Here is a 25,902-nt window from a genome sequence, read left to right as displayed (position 1 = left end):
TACTAAACATAGGTGAATCTATATTTTATAACTCTTTTTTTTTTGGAGAGAAGTCTATATTCTATAACTTATTGGTGTCGATGTGGGTTTTATGTTCATGTATTGTAGGAAAAAAGAGGGGGGACGGGAGTAAATGGGATTTTAACAAGCATTTAATTACAATAGACTATCTGTCATTTGATAATCTGTTGATTTTTAAATAAATTCCTCAATATTCATATATAAGCAAAAACAATTGCATTCGCACTAATTAAGAAAATTAGTTGAAATTATTTTAATTTTATTAATTTCAAGTAAAAATAAGATTATTTTAAAAAAATAATTTGGAACGGCTAAAAATATATTAAGAGGTTATTTCTAAAATATTCTTTATTAAAATTTGATATCATGAATAAAATAAAATTAAAATTAAATGAAAAATATTTTAGGAATGATATTATTAAATAAAAATAAAATTAGTTAGATTTATTTATAGTTTAGTCAAAGATATAAAATAATTTTTTTTACTTATACATGAGAGGGAGTAATTTAAAAGTCATTAGAGATTAGGGGTTAGATCCATTTGCCACCAACTATAAATCTAAAAACTTTTAGGCAAAAATTTTATATAAAAAAAAGGTCACGTGAGTAAGAAAAAACAAGCTTAGGAACTCAATTGTAAAAAAAATATAGAATTAATTAAAAATGATCAAATAATTGAGGGATCTATAAATTAATTTAACACTAAATTTACAATGAATAATTTAAATTGTGCTATCATATAAAAATATTTTTAACTTTTGATTTTCTTTGAATCATAAAAATTTAATTTAAAAATAGATATAAAAAATTATAAATCGAAAGAGATATACAATTAAAAAGAGAAATTACATAAATAAAATAAAATGAAGATAATTTGAGATTTTGTGATCATAAAATATAAAATAAAGGATAAAAAAAAAAAATCAACAAGTAACACATTAGTTGGTATCTTTCTAGTCTTTAGTTAGTACATTAGTTGGTATCTTTCTAGTCTTTATTTATTTATTTATTATAAATAGTTAAATATTACAAAGAGAATGTGACACCTTGTGTCCCTACATGCATGTAAATAAATAAAACATATAAAAATACAAATAAATAAATTCACGTGGATAAAAAGTTTATATTCAATTCATTATTATCAAATAAAACTTGTTAAATCAGTGAGGTAAAATAAAATAAAATAACATCATGCAATTAAAATAAAAACTCATTTCCATTGTTACATCCTATCAGAACATCGTGTCACAACGCCCTATATCATGAGGTTTTTTAACGTCATTCACCTAGTCATCTGTTCCCATGAACACAAGGTTCGAGATCATCACAATATCCAAACACAAATAACACACAGGAAGTGAGTTATCACATTTCTAAAAAATACAAATAAACAAAAACATGATCAAAATAAATTATAAAAGTATTTATAGTATATCTCAACTTAATACAATTTATGCCACTTCACCACTTTATCATTTAAAATTCATTTTTTAATCATCAATCACATTACATATGAATCACACACTCAGGTTAAGATGTAATAACTCTCATCAATTTCATAATAAAAATTAGGAGACGTTATGCAACAATTATACTAAGACTCAAGTCTATATGCAATGTGATATCATATCGGTGAAAAATCACACTGTGGCACTTAGGAGTACATAACAAGACACACCACACAATGGGTATGTCAGATCACTCTCACTAAGTAAAATCATAAGGTGACCAGTTAGGGTCACTCTATTTTGCAAGAATGTTTCAAGATCAACATAGGTTTAAAGGAGTACTCAAACCGAGTATCTTTACCCCCAAGGCCTAGACTTCGAAGAATCTATTAGGGCCTCACCTCCAACCCCTAAAATAATTTTTGCATGCAGACACTGCTCTGAATTATACAATACCAACGACCCCACACTCGTGTTTCAATACAAAAGAGAATTTATGACCCTTGTAATTCATCATTTTTACACCTAAACCTTACTATACACACCCACCCCTCCAACCATAAACTAAAGTTCATCCTCTTAAGCCCAAAATACTAGAACTTACTAACCACATACATACATACAATCAAATCACCAAATTTATTAATTAATAATTCAAGTACTTAAATTAAATTTTTATTTCTCTTATAATTTAATTAAATCACCTGAACAAACAAAGTACGAATACAACGTTACAGAAAAAGGCTAAAATATACGAATGATTCCTTAACATATTTTTTTGTTCTAAATTGGTCCCTAACTTAAAAAAAATCTAAAATGGTCCCTTTGTTAATTCACGACAAGTTAGTCATTTCGAAAAAATGTTTGTTTTCAATTTTTGGATATGATTTTAAACATTTTTTTTATTGATTCAAGATGTGAAATTTATCCTATTAGATTTGTCAATGTGAAAACTATGAAAATCAATTAATATTTAGACCAAAAAGAAACATGAACAAGATGAAAAATGCATTAAAAAATGAGTCTCATAAGTAATTGAAAACCTAAAAATCTAATGTTGCATTCTTTTCTTATTACTTACGAGACTCATTTTTATACAATTTTCACTATATTTATGATTTTTTTTATTTCAAACATTAGTTGATTCTTATAGTTTTTATGTAGGTGAATATAATGATACAAGTTTCATGTCAAAAGGTTCCAAATCATGTTTGAAAATTAAAAATTATTAATTTTTTAAGGATTAATTTATCATGAATTAAATAAGGAGATATTTTAGAATAAGAATTAAGTCATCAATTTATAAAAAAAAGATACAGACTATTCCTATATTTTATAACCAACCAAACAATCAGAAACTCTTTTTTTTTTTTTTAAAGAATTCATTATCCGGATCCAATTTTAAAGCTATTTAATTAATATCCTTAAATTAAATTTCATACTTATATTTTTTTCAAAATCTAAGATTTTTTGTTTAATGTTTGGCTCATTTCCCCTCTTATATAAATCCATAGTTAGGGGGTCATATTTACAGAAGAACTAGAGATTTATTCAACCATGTCTAAGGTATTCTTGTTGTTATGTTTTCTCCCTGAGCTTCTGCTCCTTGTTAGTTAGGGCACATGAACATCATAGGAAAATTGAGTTTTATGAACTGAAGAGAGGATATCTCAGGCTCAATTTGACAAATTACGGTGCTACAATTATCTCAGTCATAACCCCTGATAAACATGGTTTGTTTTCATCTTCTTCCCATTCTAAATTATTTATCTGTCACACAATAACATGTAACATTTTTGTTGTGACTTTTTTCATAGGGAATTTAGGCGATATTGTTCTTGGCTATGGGCCATTGATTCTTATACGGTATGATTCATCAATTCTGATCCAATTAGCTAATTGAAAACGAAAAACATATAAAAATAAAATAAAAGCTTCGTTATTATTCTGTCCCTTTTTCCCTTGCCCTTTGTCTCTGGTTCAATCTTATGGTTTATTTATTTATTCTGTATATAGTGTTTTTTTTATCAGCTATTCTGTATATAGTGTTTGATCAATTGAATAGTTTTAATCAATTTATGTTCTGATTTAAAAACAAGTTGCAGCAGTACCTACATTTTGCGTCACACATGTATTCTGAAAAGTTTATGTCTAAAGTGAACAACTTAATTTTCTTATAAATGATTATTCACCTGCATTTTACACTAGAAAGCACACTCATAATCTAAAATGTGGTTGTTTACTAGGACTACGAGGGAAAGATTATTTATCACAGTGAGATTTCTCAAACTTATGGCCTTGAAATTTGATGTAGAATGATACAGTTTACTTCGGTGCCCTTATTGGACGTGTGGCAAGTAGGATCGGAGGAGCTAAATTCACTTTGGAAGGCAAAACCTACAAATTGCCCGCTAATGATCACGGGAACACACTTCACGGTACATTAATATTGGCACATTAAAGTTTCTGATAATCCACACACACTCCACTGATGTATTATGTTCATTTTCTGATTAATTATTGACGAAATTGCTATTAACTTAACTGTGAAACATATAAAATATCAGGTGGCGCAAGAGGCTTCAGTGATGTCATATGGTCAGTGGAATCCCACAAGAAACACAGTCATGTAACATTTACCTACGACAGTTTTGAAAATGAACAAGGTACCTACCTTAACTACTTGTTCGTAATTTGACCATGTAATTCGTGGGTCATTACTACATCTCAGGCCTTATGATTCGATGTATAGGATAATATTGTTGAAACTTATAATTTTCTTAAAAAAATAAATAATAAATTATAAGACAAAACTTATATGTACTGCTTGTATTTTTTTTCAATTAGATTTGAGGTTTCACATGAAAATCTGAATAATGTTTTAATGAAATGAAACTTCAATTCTAATTGAAAAATTATAAGAACAACACCTATAAAATTGTAATTTACTTTAAATAATAGGATAAAATATGTTTTTAATTTCTATACTTTTATTGAATCTTATTTTTAATTTTCAAATTTTCATATCGCTTAATTTGATCTCTCAACTTTATAGGTGTTTTTAGTTCCTAATCATAACTTTGAAGTAAAAAAAAGTCCAGAAATTGGAGAGTAAACCCAAAATTACTAAAAGCACATTTTTTTTATAAAGCTCAGAAATTAAATTGAAAGATACAAAAGTTCAAGGATTAAAAACAAAATTCACAAAAAAGTAAGGACTAAAAATATATTTTATGCTAAATTGTATCATACATTGGTTTAAATTAATTAATATATTTTACATAACAGTATTTTTTTTATTGACATAACTTGTTTTAAAATTATAAATTATATGTAATATTTATTATCCTCTGCTGTACTCTAACTCTAATGGAAACATCTTTCTAAACATTTGCTAGGCTTTCATGGAAAACTAAGGTCTCAGTGACTTACATGCTCATTGGAACACACGAATTTGGTGTGAAAATGATAGCAAAGCAAGTGGACAAAGCCACACCAGTGAATCTAGCGCAGCATACTTACTGGAACCTTAGGGGCCACAACAGTGGTGACATTCTTTCTCACACTGTTCAGATCTTTGGCTCACACATCACACCAGTGGACAAGCTTCTCATCCCCACTGGCGAAATCATATCTGTTAAGGGCACCCCATATGATTTCCTTGAACCAAAAAAAGTTGGAAGCCAGATTCAGGAAGGTCTATATGACATGAACTATGTGCTAGACAAAAGTTTCCAAAAGCACTTAAGTAAGGCTGCTGTGGTGATAGACCCTGTCTCTGGGAGGAAATTGGAGCTGTGGTCAAACCAACTTGGTCTGCAGTTCTATACTAGTGGCCAGTTGAATGCTACCAAAGGCAAGGATGAAGCCCTATACGGCAAGCATGCCGGCATTGCCTTGGAGACAAAGGGTTTCCCAGATTCTGTGAATTACCCTTACTTTCCATCACAGATTGTGAAGCCTGGGGAGATTTACGAGCACACCATGCTTTACAAATTCACAGCTAACTAAATAGATTTTAGAATTTACAAATTAAGACCTTAGGCGAATAATGAATTTATATCTTTTGTTTCCTTTTTTTTCCCTTTTGAGTTTGCTTCCTATGATACATTTTATGTAGTTTTGAATAGTTTTCAAGAAATGTTGCTCTATGGTTCAAGTTTCATTTGCTTTGCTTCATTTTCATTTTGGGTGATTGTCTTCGAATATGATGATATGATATGGAAAAAATCGTCTCCAAAGTTATTTTTACACAGAAATAGGAGAAACTGAGATAGTAAACCAGAATCATTTACGTGCAACTAAACTGAAACTCTTGTAGCAAGAATGCTGTTATGATGGCAGGAACCAAATGATTCCTCCTGATAGTAAATGGATAAGACAAAGCATTTTGATGCTGATAACATCTCTGTGACCAAAGTTATGTATCCATAAGTAAAGTAACAGTCCACTAAACTCTCTCATGGGTGCTATCACCTAACATGACCCATAAAAAGAGGTTCTAACTTAAAGAGAAAATACACCAACTTTGGGATTTCACAACTCTGGATGGTTATGTCCCAAAGGGGATTTTAACATAGGGCTTGGCATGGACTTCTCTTCTCCAGATGGGCTAGCTGAATGTCTAATGGCTCGCAGGTGTTCCAAGGCAGCCAAAACCTCAAACATCTGCGGTCTAGTCTTGGCCTCACTAATACATTGTAAGGCAATAATTGCAATTGTATAAGCTGCCTTCTGTGGGTATTGCCCTTCTAACTTGGTGTCCATGATCCGGAACAACTTCCTCCTATCACCCAAATAGGGTCTTGACCACTCTACCAAATTATGTTCCACTCCAGATTTTGTGTTATCAATAGCATGGCGCCCTGATAGTAGTTCCAATAGCACAACCCCAAAGCTATAGACATCACACCTTGAAGTCAACCGACCTGATCAAAGATTTTTTTGCAAGAAAAAGCACATCATTGCTAAGATATCTCAAAAAGAAAATAAACCATTCCATATGAACAACTGCGTAATTTAATGTGAGCAATACCTCATGAAAGGGGTAGAATGCACTTAAATTTAATAATGGTATATGAAGAAATAGAGAAATTACTTCATAAAGGGTAGTTAGCAGATAATTAAATAAATATACGCGTGAGTGGGAGTGATATATGTATATGTATGTTTGTATATTTTAAATTCTCACTAGAGTACATAGAATTGTTTTGATAATTATCTGGAAACTAATTTTATTACCGAGTGAAACGAATTCATTCATTGATATTTAGGTCAGACCCCAGGAAAATGGCAAATATGAACTATTTTAAGATCAAAGGCTAATGTGGCAGCTAGATTTTTATTTTATAAAAACACAAAAAGCTCCACTTATATAAGAGGCTCACGTTAAACACGGAGAAGATGATAGAACTTTTCATGTAAGATGAGGAGACAACTTTTCATGTTTTGAAAATTTCTCGTAGATTATAGATGTTCAGATGTTCATTTTAAGTTGGTTGGTCTGTCATTAACATTGAGCCTTGAAGATTTCATCCATCACTTAGTTAAATATCAAGTTTGAGTTATATCCATGAAATGCCAGTTTGACGTGAAATATCAATTAACAATCCAACATAAAAATCTAAAAGCATTAAAAATGAGGAAGATGATAGAATGTAAGATTTTTTATGAACCCAAAAGCATGAAAATAGATTTAAGCAAAAATCAAACCTGTAGCAATATATTCAGGAGCAGCATAGCCATGAGTTCCCAGGACTTGAGTGGAAACATAAGAACGATCACCAGTGGGGCCTGCTTTGGCCAATCCAAAGTCTGAGAGTTTTGCATTAAATTCCTGCATTTGTAGAATAACATGTTAAAATGCTGGACTACTAGGATACTGAAGTTAAAATGAAATTTCAGTAAGAATTTTAAATTGGATGAGTCTGTTAAATTTATGGACACATTTTATTTAAAAATCCCAGAAAAAGAAAGAAGGGAAAAAAAATAGAATAGATAGGAAATAAAGATGGCTAAAGGTACCACCAACTGATACATTATTTGCAAGAATTTTCCATAAATGTGCACAATAGCATGGCAATGCAAGTGCTTAACCAACGTACCGAATCTAACAATATATTAGAAGCCTTGAAATCACGGTAGATAATTTGTTGCTTAGAGTCATGTAGGAAGGAAAGACCTTGAGCAGCACCAATAGCAATCTTGACTCTTGTTGCCCAAGGAAGTGGTTGTGTGCCTTCTGCAATATTTTAACAGTTCAATGGTTGATCAAAGTGCAATTCAGTGGCACTGTTAAAAAAAACGTTTGGTGATAGTGATACCAAACATATTGGATTACTTGATTTACAAAAGGTTAAATCATGGTACAGTCAGGTTTGAAGTGTTTTTACTTTCTGAAACTTAAGCTACTAAAGGCATCAACATACTTCGAAATATATGATCTTCCAAGCTTCTGTTGGGCATGTACTCATATACTAGAAGTCGGTTATCTCCTTCTAGACAGTATCCAATAAGTTTGACAAGATTTGGATGGCGAAGTTGTCCAAGATAGTTGACTTCAGACTGTAAACAAAGAGAACTATGATAAAATTTGATTAATTTGGAACAAAATCAAAAGGATTAAATGCCAATAGAAGTAACTTGCCAGCCACTCCTTATGCCCTTGAAAACCTTCAGGCTTAAGCTTCTTCACAGCTACAACAGTTCCAGATTTAGGCATTGTAGGCCCAAAGGATTTACCATCATTAATCAACCCCTTATACACATAACCAAATCCCCCTTCTCCAATAAGACTATCAAGCTGGAAATTTCTAGTGGCCTTCTTAAGATCATGCAATGTGAAGGGTTTTAAATGCGGGGAAGAAAGTATGTCCCCTTCAGATCTTGGAGTGGGGAGAATAATCTCAGGTTTGCCTTCATCACTGTATCCATGCCCGTTTAGATTTGAATGAACTAACAAATGGGTGCTTCTACGGTGAACTTTGGTAACATCTGAAAAATAATTTTCATTTTAGTGAAAGGTAACAACTTATTTGAAGAAGCAGAGAAAATAATATTTCCTCTTGGAATGAATCATCTGCAAAATATTAGCAAATGAGATGCATAACAAATTAAGACCAAAGAAAGACTTAGAGCCTCCAATATACTATATATCAAATCAAAACAAATAAGGAGCGGGAGATTGCAACAGCTCTTGCTTTCCCAAGAACCACTAGTCCAGCCTACAGCACTTCCTAATAAAGAGAATGCAAACTTAATTCTAACTTGCATTAGTAACAACTATAAGGTACAATACGCATACTCCCATTAATGATGAGCATGCTCTTCCCCCGGCAGTATGGAACAGCCACTTAATCAACTGGGATTATTCTCATGTCACCATATGCTTTTGATTACCATTTGATGCTGAAAGTAATTCTGGTCATAAAATGTCAATGTCAAGAACAAGTACGGTTACATATCTTATGTCTCCACACAAACGAATGAAAAAAGTAAATGGAGCTTTGTGGTATAGTTATTAAAGACCCCCCAAAATTGGTCATCTGTCTACTTGCCACAAACTCCTTGCGAAGAACCGAAGTAAGCAAATATTCCTAATTCATCAATGGTTTACTTTAATATTTCGTTATTGTCTTCAAAAAACATAGAAGAAGAGTAAGTAAATGCAAATTAAAAAAAAGTAAAATGGGAAACACTTGATTTGTAAACTAAAGTTTAGTTATGAAAATAGGAATAGGGAACAAAACGAGGGGTTTACTGAGACTCCAGTTACACATATACTAGTCAAATTTCATCTCCTCTCTCCACCTCCCCCTCTTTCCCCAAAACAACAGCAACAACAAAATTTTACTTTCCCTTTATGGCTCCTATAAAGCACGGCCTTGAACTAAAATTGAGCCAAACCCCTAACTAAAGCATGAGAAAGCAAATAATGAGGTGTGGTACCGCTGTGAAGTAAGTAAGTCGGCCTGCAGGGACTATATTTTTTTCATCTATAGAAATCAATGATAGATATTAGGATATTTACAATTACTCACGTACCTTATTAAACAAACTGAGTTAGACCCCCTTAGTGTAGAGACTACAGAATTAAACACACACACAACATAAGCATGTATATTAAATGAGTTTAATTTGATGCACCATAGATTTTTACATTATCAATCACTAACTATTTTACTAAATGGACCCCTGGAATAACCTAACATTCTAACATTTTTATCACTATTTCATAAAACTATATGCACATGAGATCCACAAAATTTTTAAGGAGCACCTGCTGCTTGAGGAATGCTCAGCTCCAATGAAAAAGACTTATTAAGCACTTTGTACTTAATAAACAAAGGCAAAATAAGCACCATTAGGTTAATTATTATAAAAGTTAATATTCTTACCTATATGATAATACATGATAGGATCGTATATAAAACAAATTACGGTGTGAGATCTAATTAAATTTATATTGTAGTATTTCACGGGAAGCGCCTATGTTTTGCTTTAAATTCATTCCTGTACCAAAAATATCCATTCATTCATAATCACGATGAACAAATAGCAAATGCATGCACAAACCACAGCCATTTCTTCCACAAAAAAAGAAAAACCATCAGAAAAATCCACATTCGAAGGGACAATTAATAGAAATTAAATATGAAAAATACATAATCTCTCGATTTCCGCAACGACAACAGCATAAGATATATGTTACGTACGTAACCGTAGGGGGAAAAACATAATAGCATGATAAAAAAAACGTTACCTGCAGAACTGTGGTTGGAGTTCAAAGTGTCATCAACCTTGCAACGAGTTCCACAGCAATTTCCCATGAGAGGAAACAATTAACCTTTTCTGAAAAGCCAACAACAACAATAAAAAGGATTCAATCTGGCTAAATTCTTGTCATGCAACGTGACATCTATGTCAATCTCGAAATGCATTATGCCTTGTGGTTCTCTTGCATCTTGTTCTTCTCCCGTATTTCCAGAGAAGAACATGAAAACAGAGAGAACCAGATTATAGTGTTGAGTTGTCTTACTTTTACGTTTATAAACACTTGGAAATACAGATAATAATGACACGCAATTTTATTAATTATGTTATTAATATAGAGGGCAGTTAGCGGTAGCCAAGTGGACAAACATCCTCGACAATCGAAGTTACCTTCTTCCATAAATGCCCTCGCATGCTTTTTGTAAATAACACTCTTCTAATGATATTTACAATAAATATTTTATAATATTTTAAATTTTTTAATTAATGTCCCAAAAATAAGATTAAAAAAATATAAATAGTGGGTCAGTTATTTTGCTTGTCATGTCATGGACTCATGGGTGTTCATGACCCAAAAGGACTTTTACAGGTTTGAGTTTAAGAAATTAATTAGATCTCGTGCATCTTTAGAACAAGTTTCGTTATGTTTTGGATTGTCCCAAACTGGTATAATGTCATATATTTTTTTAAAAGTATAATAACTCTTTAAATAAATATGTATAAATAATACAACTTTTAGTTTTAATAAATACTCCCTTTGCCCTCCTAATTGTAAGACATGATTAACTAATTCACACATGTTAAGAGAAAGTTGATTAATTTAGTTATTAGCATTAAATTTATTTATAATTGTAATATTTTTTAAAATTATCCTTAAATAAATTATGCATGGAGAGAGAATAATAGCAGTGGAGTTTTAGTTTTTAAAACTAATTACTTCAATCCTTATAAGAGAGAAAAGGAGATAATTCATAAAATTTATTTATTTATAGACCGAAATAATTAAGGATATTTTGGTTAAAAAGTAATTAATACGAGAAACAATTAAAAAAATCTTATAAAAAAGATAAGAAAATTTCAAAATAATGTCTTATAAAAAGGGATAGAAGAATAGTGTTTAATGTAATATGATATTATGTTTATATTGATGTCATTTATCTTAAAATTAATATATATTAATTGTAAAATATACATTAATACTTCTTTAATTCTACAATTTAATTATGTATAGTGTTATATGTCAAGTTAGATCAATTAATATATTGTGCAGCAAGTCAAGTTGATCTGATCTTATTCTAAACGTTGTCAATTCTTAATTAGGTCGATTTCAAATTCATAAAATTAATCCTATAAATAATTCAGGCCGGGTAGGGACATAATAACTAAACCATCCAATTTGTCCCACAAACACTCTTGGTACTTGTTTACACTCTCTCTCTTTTACACATATATATATATATATATATATATATATATATATATATATATATATATAAACAATCAACCTACTGTATATACATAGAGAGAAAGAAAGAAGAAGAAAAAAGTTGATATGATAAGTGATATAATGTCATAAGAAAAAAAAATTGGAATAAATAATAAATGTTGGTTGATAAAATATTTAATTTTAAATATACACTTTTTTTTAAACAATGTTCCTTTTTCATTGATTTTTTTTTTCCTTTCACAAGAAGTGTTTCCCTAAAGTCTAATATCTGAGATATTGAAAATAAAGGATATATCTCTCCTAATTAGATTTACTCCATTCATATAAGAGTTGAGTTCAATTAACAAAATTTCATACCCTTATACGTACACAAATGGAATCAATTCAATTAAGAGCAAGGGAAAGAAAAATTAACTCTTCCTTTTCGTGGGAAGATGATGGTGCCTATTTTCATAAATCACAAGCCATCCATGAAAATGAATGTTTGTCATGCTGCCATTGAAACCAAAATTTATTTATAAGAAATTAATTAGTATACCATGTCCAAAATTCCACCAAGAAATCTTAAATCCAAGATTATTTAATTATGCAACTACCTACTGAAATCCTCATTAAAAGAGGGAAATTGATCGAATGCCAAAACTATAAAGTATGTAATAGTAATTAAATATCTAATGAAAATCCATATGCACTAGGAAACAATAATGCATAAAAAACATCAAAAACAACATTGAAGAGTAGATGAAGAAAGAAGTATTGGTAGGAAGGTCTCTTCCCCTGGTAGCAATCTCAAACTTAGTGTTCAAACCTATCTCAGTCCACATTTGATCCAACAATATAGTATATAGTTACCTAAGCAAAACCATGCACTATTCTCCATCTAAATTTGAAACTAAAAAAATAAGCCAAAGTAAAACAATTAAGAAAGAAATAAAAATTGTTATAAAAAAAAGAAAAAAAACTTGGGTTGCCTCCTGTTTTCAATAACTTGACATTGTATTTGTCTTTCTCAAGGTGACGTGAAGGACATAGAACATATCGTCCTTGTATGTTTTGCTTCTTTGTTAGAAGCTCCATTAATATTGGCTAGATATCTATGAAGTGACTTCCATACCATTGCAACAAGAGGGCTAATGAACAAGACAATAAGGATGCCAAGGAATTTATAATTAATGTTTTTCACAGCTTTCTTCCTTGTTAATATCTCTTGCTGGAAAGAGATATTAGATTGTATAAGACTACCTTTTCGAATTTCTATTTGTAACTATTCTTCCCACCATTTTATTTTTTCCTGTTCAAATTTGTCTTCCTTTTTTTCATCTTTTTCTCTTGAAACATGTTATTCTTCAAAACTCTACCGCATGCCTTAATCTCTGTTGTATTTTCTTTTTCTATGATCATAGGGTCTTCAATAATAGGCGTAAATGTCTTGACAATAGATCTTTCTGCAATTGTTCTACTGCCTTCGCAACTTGAATATCAAGATTTTTGTTGAAACATTGATATTGTTTAAAGAAGTTTAGGTAACTTCAGAGAATTGTATCAACGCATTCTCAAGGTTAAGTTTATCCTATATTCTGATTCACAATATCTTATTTTATGATTTTCACCACAAAATTCACGTGTGGGATGCAAGATTTTGTTTGAAAATGCTAGGAATTGCTCCAACATGCTTTCAAGAATATCCATGGTTTAATTCCTAAATTATTGAATCACAATATACCACTTTACAAGTATTGAGTCAAGAGAAGAAAATGGATTTTTTTTAAACAAGAAAATTAAAATAAGAGAAAAATAATTAGAAAATAAAAAGGTCCAAAATAGTAGGATGTTGAATTTATTCATATTGAAATAAAAAAAAATATGACAATAATTCCAAAAACTTGTTACATATATAATAGAGTGGTAATTCACGCAAAAAAAATAGTGGTAAGTAGATTTATCGTTCCTGTGAGGATGTCAAGTATTAACTACTACTAATAATGATACTATTTGGATGAGCAATATGAATTGAGTTTGCAAAAATCAAGTGCAATGAATGAACATAACGTAAATATGCAAATGAGAATGCTAAAATAATGCAAATCTAAGACACAAAACTATCTACTAATATCTAATTGTTTTAAGATTTTTAGTTTGTTGTGTGAAGAGTGGAATGTGGAAGTTGTTAGGTTCGAATACTTCCATCGTCCTTCTTTGATAATATCATCTAATTCAACACAAGCATTTACAAGCATTCAAGTTTAAATTAGCACTAAATCCTTGGCGTATAGGGATATAACTTTAATTAAAGTTTAATTTACAATATATTTCACAATAAATAATATCAGTATAATATCATGTTATACACAATATTATAAGTCAAGAAATTATACTAGTAATATAACTATTGTAAAAAATATACTTTTCAAAATAATATTAAACTTTGGATAGAGTTAGAACTTAATTACGACAACCAAAGTACAACTAAATAAACCTACCCCTCAAACTACATTGGGCCAAAATTGTAAACTTAGACTTGTCAAAAGTAACTTCAAGTCAAAACAGTTCAGCAAGACAATCAGATCATAAACATCTTATTTTCATTGTATAGTTATGATTAAAAAATTCTCACTGTATAGTTTTAATTTTTTAAAAAATTGAGTCAGATTTGAAAATTAATATTTATCTCTCTTGCTTACACACACAAAAAAAATTGTATATAAAAATGTTTATATTATTTTAATTATTTAAGAATATTAATTGTTAAAATATAAGACAAAATAGTCTTTATAGAAGCATATAATATACTAAGCCTAAGATGGTACTGTAGTATTTTGTTTTAAGAATATAACATTCATAATAGAGACAAAAACAATGTATCAAGTAAAAATTCGAGCTCATATGTATATTATTTTTTAATAGTAATAATATATATATACATATAATTATATGATTTAGATTTATAATTTTTATTTATCAAAATAAAAAAGTTCTCTCTCTCTCTCTCTATATATATATGGGGGTTATAATCTTTTACTTAACCTTACAACAATGTACAAATCTTTTGAATATCCGAGTAATACTTGCTCAAATTGTCGAATTAGGATCATCTAAAGTTGAAAAACATCTGCATATTGGTACAGTTTTCATCCAATAGTCTTACATTTATTTGAAATAAACCACCAAATCATACTAAAAGATGGGCTAAATAAGTTTTTTTCCTTAATTATTTTAAATTTTCCTATTTTTGTCCTTAAATTTTTTTTTTATATAGATTTTGGTCCTTTGATTTTTCATCAGCACTCTTAGGCATTGACATTAAACTAGATTTGTTATGTAAAGAAAATCTATATTAGCATGACATAGACATATGAATGTCAAGTGGCATCACATAAAAGTGTTATGTGACAATATCATGTTCTATTACTTGTGATTGCATGAAGGTGTCATGTGACACTATATAGAGACACCTCTTGTTATTTTTATGTGATACTTATGTTTAGTTCTTGAAAAATTTAAAAGACAAATAAAAAATATATAAATCTTAAATGTAATTTAATGGCGCGCAGCATTAAATTCATATCAAATAATGTATTATGGAATTCAATTTATATCTCATAAATGAATTATTTAATATGCACTATCAATTTATGGCAAAGAATGCAAAATGTTTAACCGTAGACAAACTTTTGAGGGATCAAGTTAAATAAGCTTTGATTAATCTTTTAACTATTTTAGATTTTGACTTTTAGTTCCTTTTAAAAAAATTTGATAAGTTTTGATCTTAATGATTTTTTGTCAATATTTTTAGTCGTAATGTTAAACTAAATATGCTAAGTGTATCAAATAAAAATTTACTCAATACAACATTTATATGGCATGAAAGTCATGTGGCCTTATGTATCATGTGATGTCACATGATAACCTTATGTTGTGTGGTGTCATGTGATATAATATTTTTTTGTTTATTGTTAGTGTTTAGAAAATCTTAAAATTTTATTTTTAGTTCCTATATTTTTTTTACCTTTTGATTTAATCCCTATATGATTTCCATTCTTCAATTTTAGTCCCTAAAAATTTAAATTCTAGTTTTTAATCCTATTTTTTTTGTTTTTATCTTACCCTAGTCACTACCGGGCACATGTTGGTAATTTTATTTATTTTGTTTTATTCAATATATATCTTCTTTCTAAAATAAAATAGATATTTTTCACATTATTCATTTCATTATTAATCTTATATTAAATCTTTAAATATTCTTAATCAAGTTTAAAATTAAAAAAAACTGAAGTAGACATTATATTTTTTATGTTTATTAATATGATGATATAGCATTTCGTATTTATAAATATTATTCATATTATTATTTCCATTGATTATCAATATGTCCAAGTACAAAGCTAAAATTAAAAAAAAAATGTGAATAGTGTAATAGTTAAAATAAAATTACAATATAAAATTATTCAAAATAAAATAAAATAAACATATCATCTAACATTACACAATAAACTCCTGTAAAAAAACAGTTATACAATACATTAAGGATAAAAATAAAATATTATGTAAAAAAATAGATGTTCAATCATTATTTGAAGTATCATAAAAAACGCAACAAGTTGTCCAAAAAAATGTATATATACAAGTTTAAATATATTTTTGGTTTCACAAATTTGTCAACAAAAAAAATTCTCAAGTTTGCAACACTCTTGGTTTTGGTCCCAATTAAAATTTTGTTTCTTTTAGTCCCTCAAATTTTTAAAATATTATTTTTAGTTTCTCAACTTCATTTTTAAATACTAAAAATATGTTATTTTTCGTTTCTTAAATTCATCCTAGGAGACAAAAAAACAAAATTTTACGAATTTAAAAACTAAAAATAAATAAATTTTAAATTAGTGGACCAAAATCAAAAGTGTCTTAAATTTGGAGGAGTAAATACATATTAAATTGTCCAAAAAAAATCAACTAGTAAAAAAGATAAGATAGCTTAAAATAATTGTATTCTTATTCAAATCTATTAAAAGTTTTTTATAAGAAAATATAATATTGTAAAATAATTTTATATTATTATTTAATTATAAATTATCATATATCGTAAGTTTATTTATTTTTATTGTAATTACTTTAAAAGTTATACTAATAATTATTTCTTATCAATTGACAACATAAAAAAATTACATTAACAATGAATAGTCATTAAACCCTTTTTTATATTTTAAGAACAAAATATTAAAGAAGTATATGAAATATTATTAAATATATATTTTTAACACAAACATTAATACCATTAATCACCTTAGTTCTTACTTATGCAAAAAATAATAAATTTATATTCTATATTTTCTAAATATTAAATTATAGCTTCTTTTATTTTAATATTCTTCTTAAAACTATTACTAAATTTGGATACTAGTAAGGAAATATTGAATATATTATATGAAATATTTTTAACTATTTCAAAAATACTAAATGAGTGAATTAAGTACTTTTAGTTATAAAATATAAATAAATACAATAAGAAAGAAATTAAAACATTATTTGAAGTTGCATACAAAAAATGCTACAAGATGCTAAAAAAAACTTGTTTATCAAACACTATTAATATGATCAAACAAATTTTTCAACTAATAAAAAATATTAGAAGCTAGTTCAAAATAGTTGCATTCTTAATATAATATATTAATTTTTTATTATTATTATAAGAACCAAATATTAAATAAGAAGATAGAATTTTTTAAGTTTTATTTATTTTTAATAATGTACAAAATAATCAATGTATATTCTATATTTCCAACATATTAAATGATATCTTGTTTTAATTTAATATTTTCTTTAAACAATTACTTAATTTGGATATTAGTCATGAAATATTTAAATATCATAAGGAAAATCTTTCAATGATTTTTAAAATATTAATTAAGTGTACTAAATACTTTTAATTAACAAAATATAAATAAAATATAAAAAGATAAAAGTTAAAAAAAATCAGTAATATAAATATAAATATATATATATATATATATATATATATATATATATATATATATATATATATATATATATATATATATATAATCAAGTACACAAATCAAATGTGAGATTGTTCCTTGAAACAACGGTCTCAAATTTGAATATAGAATACATAATTGTATTAAATATAGAAAGGTTTTATCGCATGTGATATTTTTATGATTTTTATCTAACTGGAACATGTATATAACCTGCTTAAAAAATACTTAAAAATACTTGTTTACCAAACCCAATTTATATGCTAAAAAAAATCAACAAGTAAAAAGAATAGAAGTTATTTTTAATACTTGGTTTTAAATAGGAAGCATTAAGTGTTATTTATTACTTAAAAACTAAATACTAAATAAGAGTATTTTTTTATTGTTGAATGAATACCACTATTAAATATGTGTATCAAATTGATTAATTATACATTTTTAATGCAGACATTAAATTCTATAAATTATATACTTAACCTAAAGTAATCCCTCAAAATGTTAAAATCGAGACTTTTTCCAACAAATGTTTATATAAATTTTAAATTTAATCTTTTATTTTATTTTATTTTTGTGTCAATCTCATCCTTTTTGGTCAAATACAATAATTTTTAACCGTTAGAAATTGTTATTTTTAATCATTACTAAAACTAATAGCTTGATAATAAAAATAAGGTGAAATTAAAATTTTAAAAAGAGATAATGATTTAAATAAAAAAAATAAAGAGAAAAGCTTAGACTTTAAATGAACATAAATGATTATGATCTTTGTTAGATAAATTAACTTTTCAGCAAATACTCATGAGAGATAAAAAATAAAAAGAAAATAAAATAAATTCCTTTTGATAAGTTAAAATTAACATATACACTTTAATTTTTAGAAGAAAAAATGTAAGTATAATTTAATTATACTTATTTAATATATTTTTTTACTTTTCATCTAGATTGTTGAGGATATTATTGTTTTAAGAATAAGAACAATCAATACGTCAAAGTTATTATAAATTTCGACTAATCTAAATCAAATCTTCATTAAATTTTAGAATGTCATAGTTTTATGAGGATTCATCATTTCTTTATTTCTTCGGATGTTAAACTGTGATGAGTCAGTACGTATATGGCAGTCAAAGAAAATTAAATTATATGTAATAAAAATACTTATATTTATTACTAATAAACGCTCCTTTGATTATTTAGAATGAAGTAACTCCCGCTTTGAAACGTTTAATAAATAGGCTCAAGACAAAGACAAAGACAAAGAACGTTTAATAGAAATAAAGCATGCATGATGAGGTAGGATCAAATAAAAAAATTATGAATGAGAGAGAGTGAAGTAAAAGAAAAAGAGAAAAAAATACAACAACTTAAATACAGCTACGCATGCAAGTAATATAGCATGGCGAGTTTGCAACAAACACGAGCTGAAAACGGGGGTTAGCAGTTTTGAGTTCCTCATGAACATTGAACAGTGACTCTTTCAACACATTATACACTACTCTCAGTCAGCACAATTGGCCCCACCATTTTTCTTTCATTATTATTTATATTTTTTTTTGTACTATAAATAAAGGTTACTATTGACATGGACACACAACACAAACACCAGTCAGAATCTACTCTCACAGTCAGTTGCAGAGGTTGGCGAAAGAATAGCGATTCATATATATATAAATTTAGAGAGAGAAAAAATACCCAGTTCAGTTTTCTAGTTCCTTGTGCTAAATTCGTGAGCTTTTCTTTCAACTCTTTCTCTTTCTCTTTCTCCTTTTCTGTATGGTTTTTATTTTTATTTTTCGAGCTTTTTCATGCATGGCCGTGTTTATATATGTGTTTTTTTATGTCAATTTCACGACAGAAAAAATGGGTATAAAGGGGTGTACTGTGTTGGATTGCTACCAATGCAACTTACAAGTGATCTTTTAAAAAATAAATAGTTTTTTTTAATGGAATGGCGGAGTCTTTGAATTTGGATATATGCACGTTGTCATTTTGATTGAATTCTGTTTATCTGATGAATTCTCAGAATTGCTGCATTTTTTGTTCCTGCCTAGATTCCTGTTCCGGATAACCGCTTATGATCCGATTTCAAAAAATCTCAATTTTTGGGGGCGTTTGTGTGGATTTTTTTTTTCGGTTGTGATTATCGTTTGTGACAGACTGGTATGGTATGCGACGGATGTTCATGGCTGTCTTTAATCTCTGTGTGAATGCACTAATTTTTCTGGAAGCGTTTTGGTGTGACTTTACATTAATTTTTGTACTCATCTGCATCAAAAAGCTTTAATGTATGTTTGGAAGTCCGTAGGAACACTCAAAAGTACTTTAATTCTCAGAGCAATAAATCCTTACTTCTTCATTTTATGTCTCAGAATTCGAGAATATGCATTGCAATTTCCAAAAACACGTTCTTAACTTTTATCCAAACACAATCTAAATTTTTACTTCTTCATTTTAAGTCTCAGAATTTGGGAATATGCTTTGCAATTCCCAAAAACACGTTCTCAACTTTTATCCAAACATAACCTAAGAACTGACAGTATCTTGTTGTTAAGGATATTTTTTATATTTGATGACTATGGCAAATGTTGCTAGTAAATTTTTTTGACACACTGGAACTAGAATCACTGTTATTCAACTGACAAAATGATATTTCACTTGAGTTTTAATTTTTGAAGGATAAGACACCAGGCTCTTTCGTTCTTTTCTTTTTTTTTGTTATCATAATCATAATTTCCATCTAAAATGTTGCAGGGTCCATTGTTGTTTCAAGGACGTGCCAATTTCATGTGAGCAGGAGAATTAATGGGTACTTTACAGTGCTTTTCGGTTGAAGGAGATGAAAAACCAAGAAAGTTATCCAAACTTTCAGATGATCCTCAGGAGGAGGAGGAGGGTATGCAGATTGATATGGTTTCTCTTTTCCCTTCCCAGCACCAAAGCAATGATCAAAACCATGCACCCATGGCAATTGAGGAGCGTGATCCAAGATGGCTTATTAACCAGGATGTCTCAATCGGTGTTGTCCTACGCTTGTCAAGGTCTGAGTATGGTTCAATTGTCTCACTGAACCAGAGTTTCCGGTCCCTGATTCAGACCGGAGAACTCTATCGGCTCAGAAGGAAAATGGGAATTGTAGAATACTGGGTTTACTTCTCTTTCAATCTTCTTGAATGGGAGGTGTTTGATCCAATGAATGGCTATTGGATGAAATTGCCTAGAATGCCTTCCAATCAGTATGACTGCTTCACGTTTTCGGATAAGGAGTCTTTGGCTGTTGGCACAGAACTTCTTGTGTTTGGAAAGGCAATAGAGGCTCCTGTTGTTTATGGATACAGCCTCTTGACCCACACTTGGTCACATGGTACTCAGATGAGTGTTCCTAGATGCTTGTTTGCATCTGCGAGCCGCGGAGAAATAGCCATAGTGGCTGGTGGGTGTAATCCACTAGGCAAGATCCTGAGTGTGGCTGAGATGTATAACTCAGACACCAAGACATGGGAGGCTCTCCCAAACATGAACAAAGCAAGGAAGATGAGTGCTGGTGTGTTCATGGATGGGAAATTTTATGCCCTTGGTGGAATGGGAGAAGATGGTAATAAGCTGACATGTGGTGAGGAGTATGATTTGGAGACAAAGGAATGGCGTGTGATCCCTAACATGCTCCCTCCGCGAACAAGCGAAAGACAAGACACTACTGAGGCACCACCTTTGGTTGCAGTTGTGAACAATGTGTTGTACGCTGCAGATTATGCTCAGAGGGTGCTGAGGCGGTATGAGAAAGAGAGGAACAAATGGGTCTACATTGGAAGTCTTCCTGAGATAACATCCTCTATGAATGGTTGGGGATTAGCATTTCGAGCATGTGGAGATCGAATAGTTGTTATTGCTGGGGAAAGTGCTCATGGTGGAAGGGTGGTTGAAATTAATTCTTGGATCCCAGATGGAGGTGCACCACTGTGGAACTTGCTTGCCAGAAGGCACATTGGTGGGAGCTTTGTGTATAATTGCGCAGTGATGGGATGCTGAGGTGTTCATGAATAGGGATTTCTGGATTAATTTCTTGCGAAAGGGGTTGACTGTTTCTTTACTTTTCAAGGAGATAGATTGTGGTTCATGGGGTAATACTTGCCCTCTCTTTTTAGGGTAATTTCAGGTCTTATTTAAAATCATATATAGGTGCAGTTTTAGAAGGTTTACAGAATTTCAGTTGATGTTTTCTTTATCTTTTATAATTGGTCTAAATCTTTTCCTAGCTTTATGTTATCGTTAGATCCTATTGAAATGTTGGCATCATGTAGGTGCAAGTATTTGAATGATTTGACCTCTTAGTGCATGTTGCCCATTTTCATAAGTTTAATTGAAGCATTAATTGCAGAATTTTAATTGGTCTCACTTTCATCTTGTTATTTACTTTCACATTCCTCTTTTTATCTTGCCATTTTTCAAGGACTAACTCTCCTAAAAGCTTATTATTATTATTATTATTATTATTATTATCTCTTTTAAAACATGAGCTGCGCACACTCTCAAGGGCTCTTTGAGCATGAAGCATGGACAATGTACAGGTATATACTAGCAATGAAATTTAGCCTTTTTATTGACTACTTGATCATCGAAACTTCATGTCATGTCAAGGATCAAACCTAAAATCTTAGGTTGTTAGAGGTGAGGACTGAGGACTCATTAATGATTTTATTTGATCTCCAATAACATTTTTCTCATGTCTCTCATTTTAATATGCTTTCTAATTAAGTCTCTTAATTTGTCATTATTGTACCTCTAGAAGTAAGAATTACAATTCCCATTTCTCCTAAAAGTTTAGGGATTCGTTGATAACTAGAATATGTTTGTAGTAGACTGGTACTGATTTGTTTTAAATTTAAAAAGTTTTATATGATTATTTTCTATTTCCTTTATAAGTTAAAATCTAAAACATATTTGTCGCATCCCTTATGTTTTCTAATGTTTTCAACAAAACACCCTTGTAAAAGCATTTTCACGTCTTTTTGTTTTAGATGACAGTGTTTTGTTGCTCACTCAAGTTGTATCATTAATTATTAACAATAACCAATGTTGTTCTATACTTCTGCTAAAAAGACGGTACTCAGTACAATAATTGCGCCTAATTGGTTGTAACTTGTAAGCTTTTGAGGGCCTTGTTATCACCTTCAGTTAGTGATAGTGATCTAATTTTCTAAATGTCAAATGTGATCTATATATTTGACCATGCTCATTCCATATCAGGGGGCTGCATTAACGTATATGGATTTTGTTATGCAGTATAGACTTGGACTAGATTCACGAACCTCATGAACTTGATGAAATTGAATTTAGAAAAGATTATTGTAGTTTATTAACATTGAATCTTAGTTATAAAATCCCTCTGATTGATTCCTTCTTTATTGATAATTTTTTATTGGAATTTATTGTGTGAATTATATTCATATGAATGGGATGTTGTTTCAATCTAATCTTGTTTTGGTTTGAAAGAATTAGGTAATTTGAAGATAATTTTATTTATTTTTCATAATTTATATCAAGATAGGGTTGGTAAGGAAAATATACACGGAGATTACAATCTTCTATGATTTAGTTACAAAACGCGCGAGGCTGTTTTCAAAGGAAATTAATCAGATGGTTCAGTTGAAATTGTTTATGTAATTCAACAATTTCCTTATATTGTTATGACTTTCTTCTATACTAGCAACTATGTTTGTAGAACTTATGCTGTAGTAGTTAGTCTGAATTTGGAAGGCATGAAGAAATAAAGGGAGTTAATTTTTTTACAGAGAAAATTTTGCTAGCAATGCTGAAGTATAGTTTTTTTTTATAAAAAAAAAATTAAAGATCTAGATATATAGAATAAGATCTGTATTCTGAAATTAACGAATGGGTTGATGGTGCAGTAAAAAAAAAAAGGCTGATGCTATATATCTGTCGGTCATAAATTAACCAGATACATGACAAAATGCATTGAATTGAATGGGCGCATTAACTTGCCAGTGACTGATGCAGTTTCATACCAATTGGCATGTACATTTCATGATTATATCTTTTTAGAAGTTTTTTTTTCTGACAGCTACATATGTGCATGTATGAGGGACAGATTATATCCTTTATCAAATGAAGAACATATATATATATATATATATATATATATATATGTGTGTGTGTGTGTGTGTGTTGTTTTCTATTCTTCTAACGGTTAATTTTTCTTCTCATTATGGTGTAAATAACTAAATATAGTTATAGATTAGTCCCTTATGCATTAGAAAGCGTTCTTTTAAGCTAATTACTATATCATACCCGCATAAAATAGGTGCTACGGTTTTTTCTAGCTTCTCGAAATTGGATCCACTGGTCTTCATGGTCACTAGTTATATTCAACCTGCAGGTTTTCTTGTCTATTACTATTGCTCCTTTGATACTTTTATTCCTCTGAGTTGGCTTAGCCGTTAATATTAGTATTTGTCATTGCAGGCTGTTACTCTTGGAGAACGAGGAATCTGCGGTAATGAGCACAGAATTTCAAAGAATTTTACCGTTACAGGCACTGTAATGTAAGCCCAGCATCGCGCACACACACAAAAAAAAAAAAAATATCTTGGTGCGTTTTGTGATGTGGGGTGTTGTGTTATTCAGTTGTTGGTTGTTACCCACAAGAAAATGATTTAACTTAATTAGTTGGTGACGAATTACACTTACAAAACACTAGTAAAAGAAAATAGATAGTGACATGAGGCCCACCTTGATGTGTATTTGCGACCTATTACAAAATTGTTACAGGGTTACGTGGGTGTTTCTGTTTCATATCATAAGCTTGACCATTCTTCTCGATCGTACTTGTTCTTGCCTTTGGAGTTTGTACTTTGTATTTGTAATTCAACTTTCCTCGGTGTTTCTTCTCGGTTCAGATTGTCCCCTTGAGTTCATTATGCTGGGGAAAAAACAAGGATAAAAAGAATAAATGCAGGAAGGAAAAAGAAATAGAGAAGTATTCAACGAACACGAAATTGCACTGTTGTGGAATCTAGGAAACCCGTTAACTTGGGGGGGGGGGGAGGATACCATCAACTTTTTTTCCCAGTGGTGCTAAAATTAGGATGCTATCTATTATTGCCTGAGCTTTCAGATCAGTGATGAAGTGGTTATGTGAATGAGTAAACCAATATTATTAATTGAAATTTATAAAAATAGAAATCATGAAATTACGTAATTAAGTTTTATGCGACCTTTTGTTTAGGGTTACGGTTGCATGATTATTTAGGAAGTGATCTTAAGAAACGAAAATATGAGTTGGATGTTAATTAATTAGTTGTTCTTTCTCATCCCTCCTTGAGCTTTTTGTAAGGGTTTGATAAAGTGATCCTTATAGATATTAAGTGGCTTTTCATTACTGCATGGTCTTTATGTTTGGCGAGCGCGCAATTATGATAATCATTGATCACCCAACTTTTCATCCAAGGGGTTACAATTGACAAGGCCGAAGAATGATCTAAGAGTGTATTTGGATGAGAAAATTTAAAATTCTAAAGAATTCTAAATTTTGAGAATTTCAAATGTTTCAATTTAAATTCTTTCATTTCTAAAATTTTGTGTTTGGATAAGAAATTAGATTTTTTCATTTTCAAAATTTAGCATAAGAGGTTATTTTTTCACGACAATTGGCCCTGGAAAACAAGCAATGGCCCTGGAATCCTTGAACATCCCGAACTCAAATGACCCTTATGCCCAACCCTCCTTCCATAATGCCACCCTCTGCGACAGCGACAAGCCCTTCCGCCACCTCATCTCCCTCCGCCTGGCCAACTGCTCCTCTTACCTCTCCCTCTCCTTCACCGCCCTCAAGTCCCTCTCCACCCTCCAATTCCTCTCCCTCCTCAACTGCCCTGTTGCCCCCATCCGCCTCCCCGCCGACCTCGCCCTCTCCCTCACCTCCTTCACCTGCGTCAATAGCCTCCGCAAACTCTCCGGTGTCTGGCTCTCCAACCTCCAGAACCTCACCGACCTCGTCGTCTTCGATGTCAACGTCAAGGCCTCCGGCCCCTTCGTCATCCTCGCCCGCATGACCAAGCTCAAAACCCTCACCATCTCCAACTCCAACCTCACTGGATCCCTCCCCGACCACCTCCACTCCAACCTCACTCACATTGATTTCTCCAACAACCGCCTCAAAGGCAACATTCCCCCTTCCATAACAATGCTCGACGGCACAAAAAGAATTTGA

The 25,902-nt window shown here is 30.2% G+C and overlaps 3 protein-coding genes and 1 pseudogene across 3 annotated transcripts; 3 read left to right on the top strand and 1 right to left on the bottom strand.

The window, feature by feature from the left end:
* Window positions 1–2,487: 2,487 nt before the first annotated feature.
* Window positions 2,488–5,520, top strand: LOC100792368 (galactose mutarotase-like; annotated as a pseudogene).
* Window positions 5,521–5,776: 256 nt separating this feature from the next.
* On the bottom strand, window positions 5,777–10,469 carry LOC100791844 (probable serine/threonine-protein kinase PBL3). Its single transcript, XM_003525421.4, has 6 exons — window positions 10,231–10,469; window positions 8,116–8,462; window positions 7,898–8,033; window positions 7,574–7,710; window positions 7,182–7,305; window positions 5,777–6,397 (listed from the first exon to the last, which is right to left on the bottom strand). The coding sequence occupies exons 1-6, from the start codon at window positions 10,295–10,297 to the stop codon at window positions 6,006–6,008; spliced, it is 1,203 nt and encodes a 400-aa protein (XP_003525469.1). The 5' UTR covers window positions 10,298–10,469; the 3' UTR covers window positions 5,777–6,005.
* A 9,811-nt stretch (window positions 10,470–20,280) lies between these two features.
* On the top strand, window positions 20,281–21,972 carry LOC100791318 (F-box/kelch-repeat protein SKIP11). Its single transcript, XM_003525420.5, has one exon. It carries the CDS (start codon window positions 20,478–20,480, stop codon window positions 21,699–21,701), a length of 1,224 nt encoding a protein of 407 aa, XP_003525468.1. The 5' UTR covers window positions 20,281–20,477; the 3' UTR covers window positions 21,702–21,972.
* Window positions 21,973–25,359: 3,387 nt separating this feature from the next.
* On the top strand, window positions 25,360–25,902 carry LOC102669785 (receptor-like protein 51). The gene has a single exon (XM_006580576.1). It carries the CDS (start codon window positions 25,360–25,362, stop codon window positions 25,900–25,902), a length of 543 nt encoding a protein of 180 aa, XP_006580639.1.

Source organism: Glycine max, chromosome 5, assembly GCF_000004515.6.
Source record: "Glycine max cultivar Williams 82 chromosome 5, Glycine_max_v4.0, whole genome shotgun sequence".
NCBI classification, from domain to species: Eukaryota; Viridiplantae; Streptophyta; class Magnoliopsida; order Fabales; family Fabaceae; genus Glycine; species Glycine max.
This window is presented reverse-complemented; position numbering and strand designations above follow the sequence as displayed.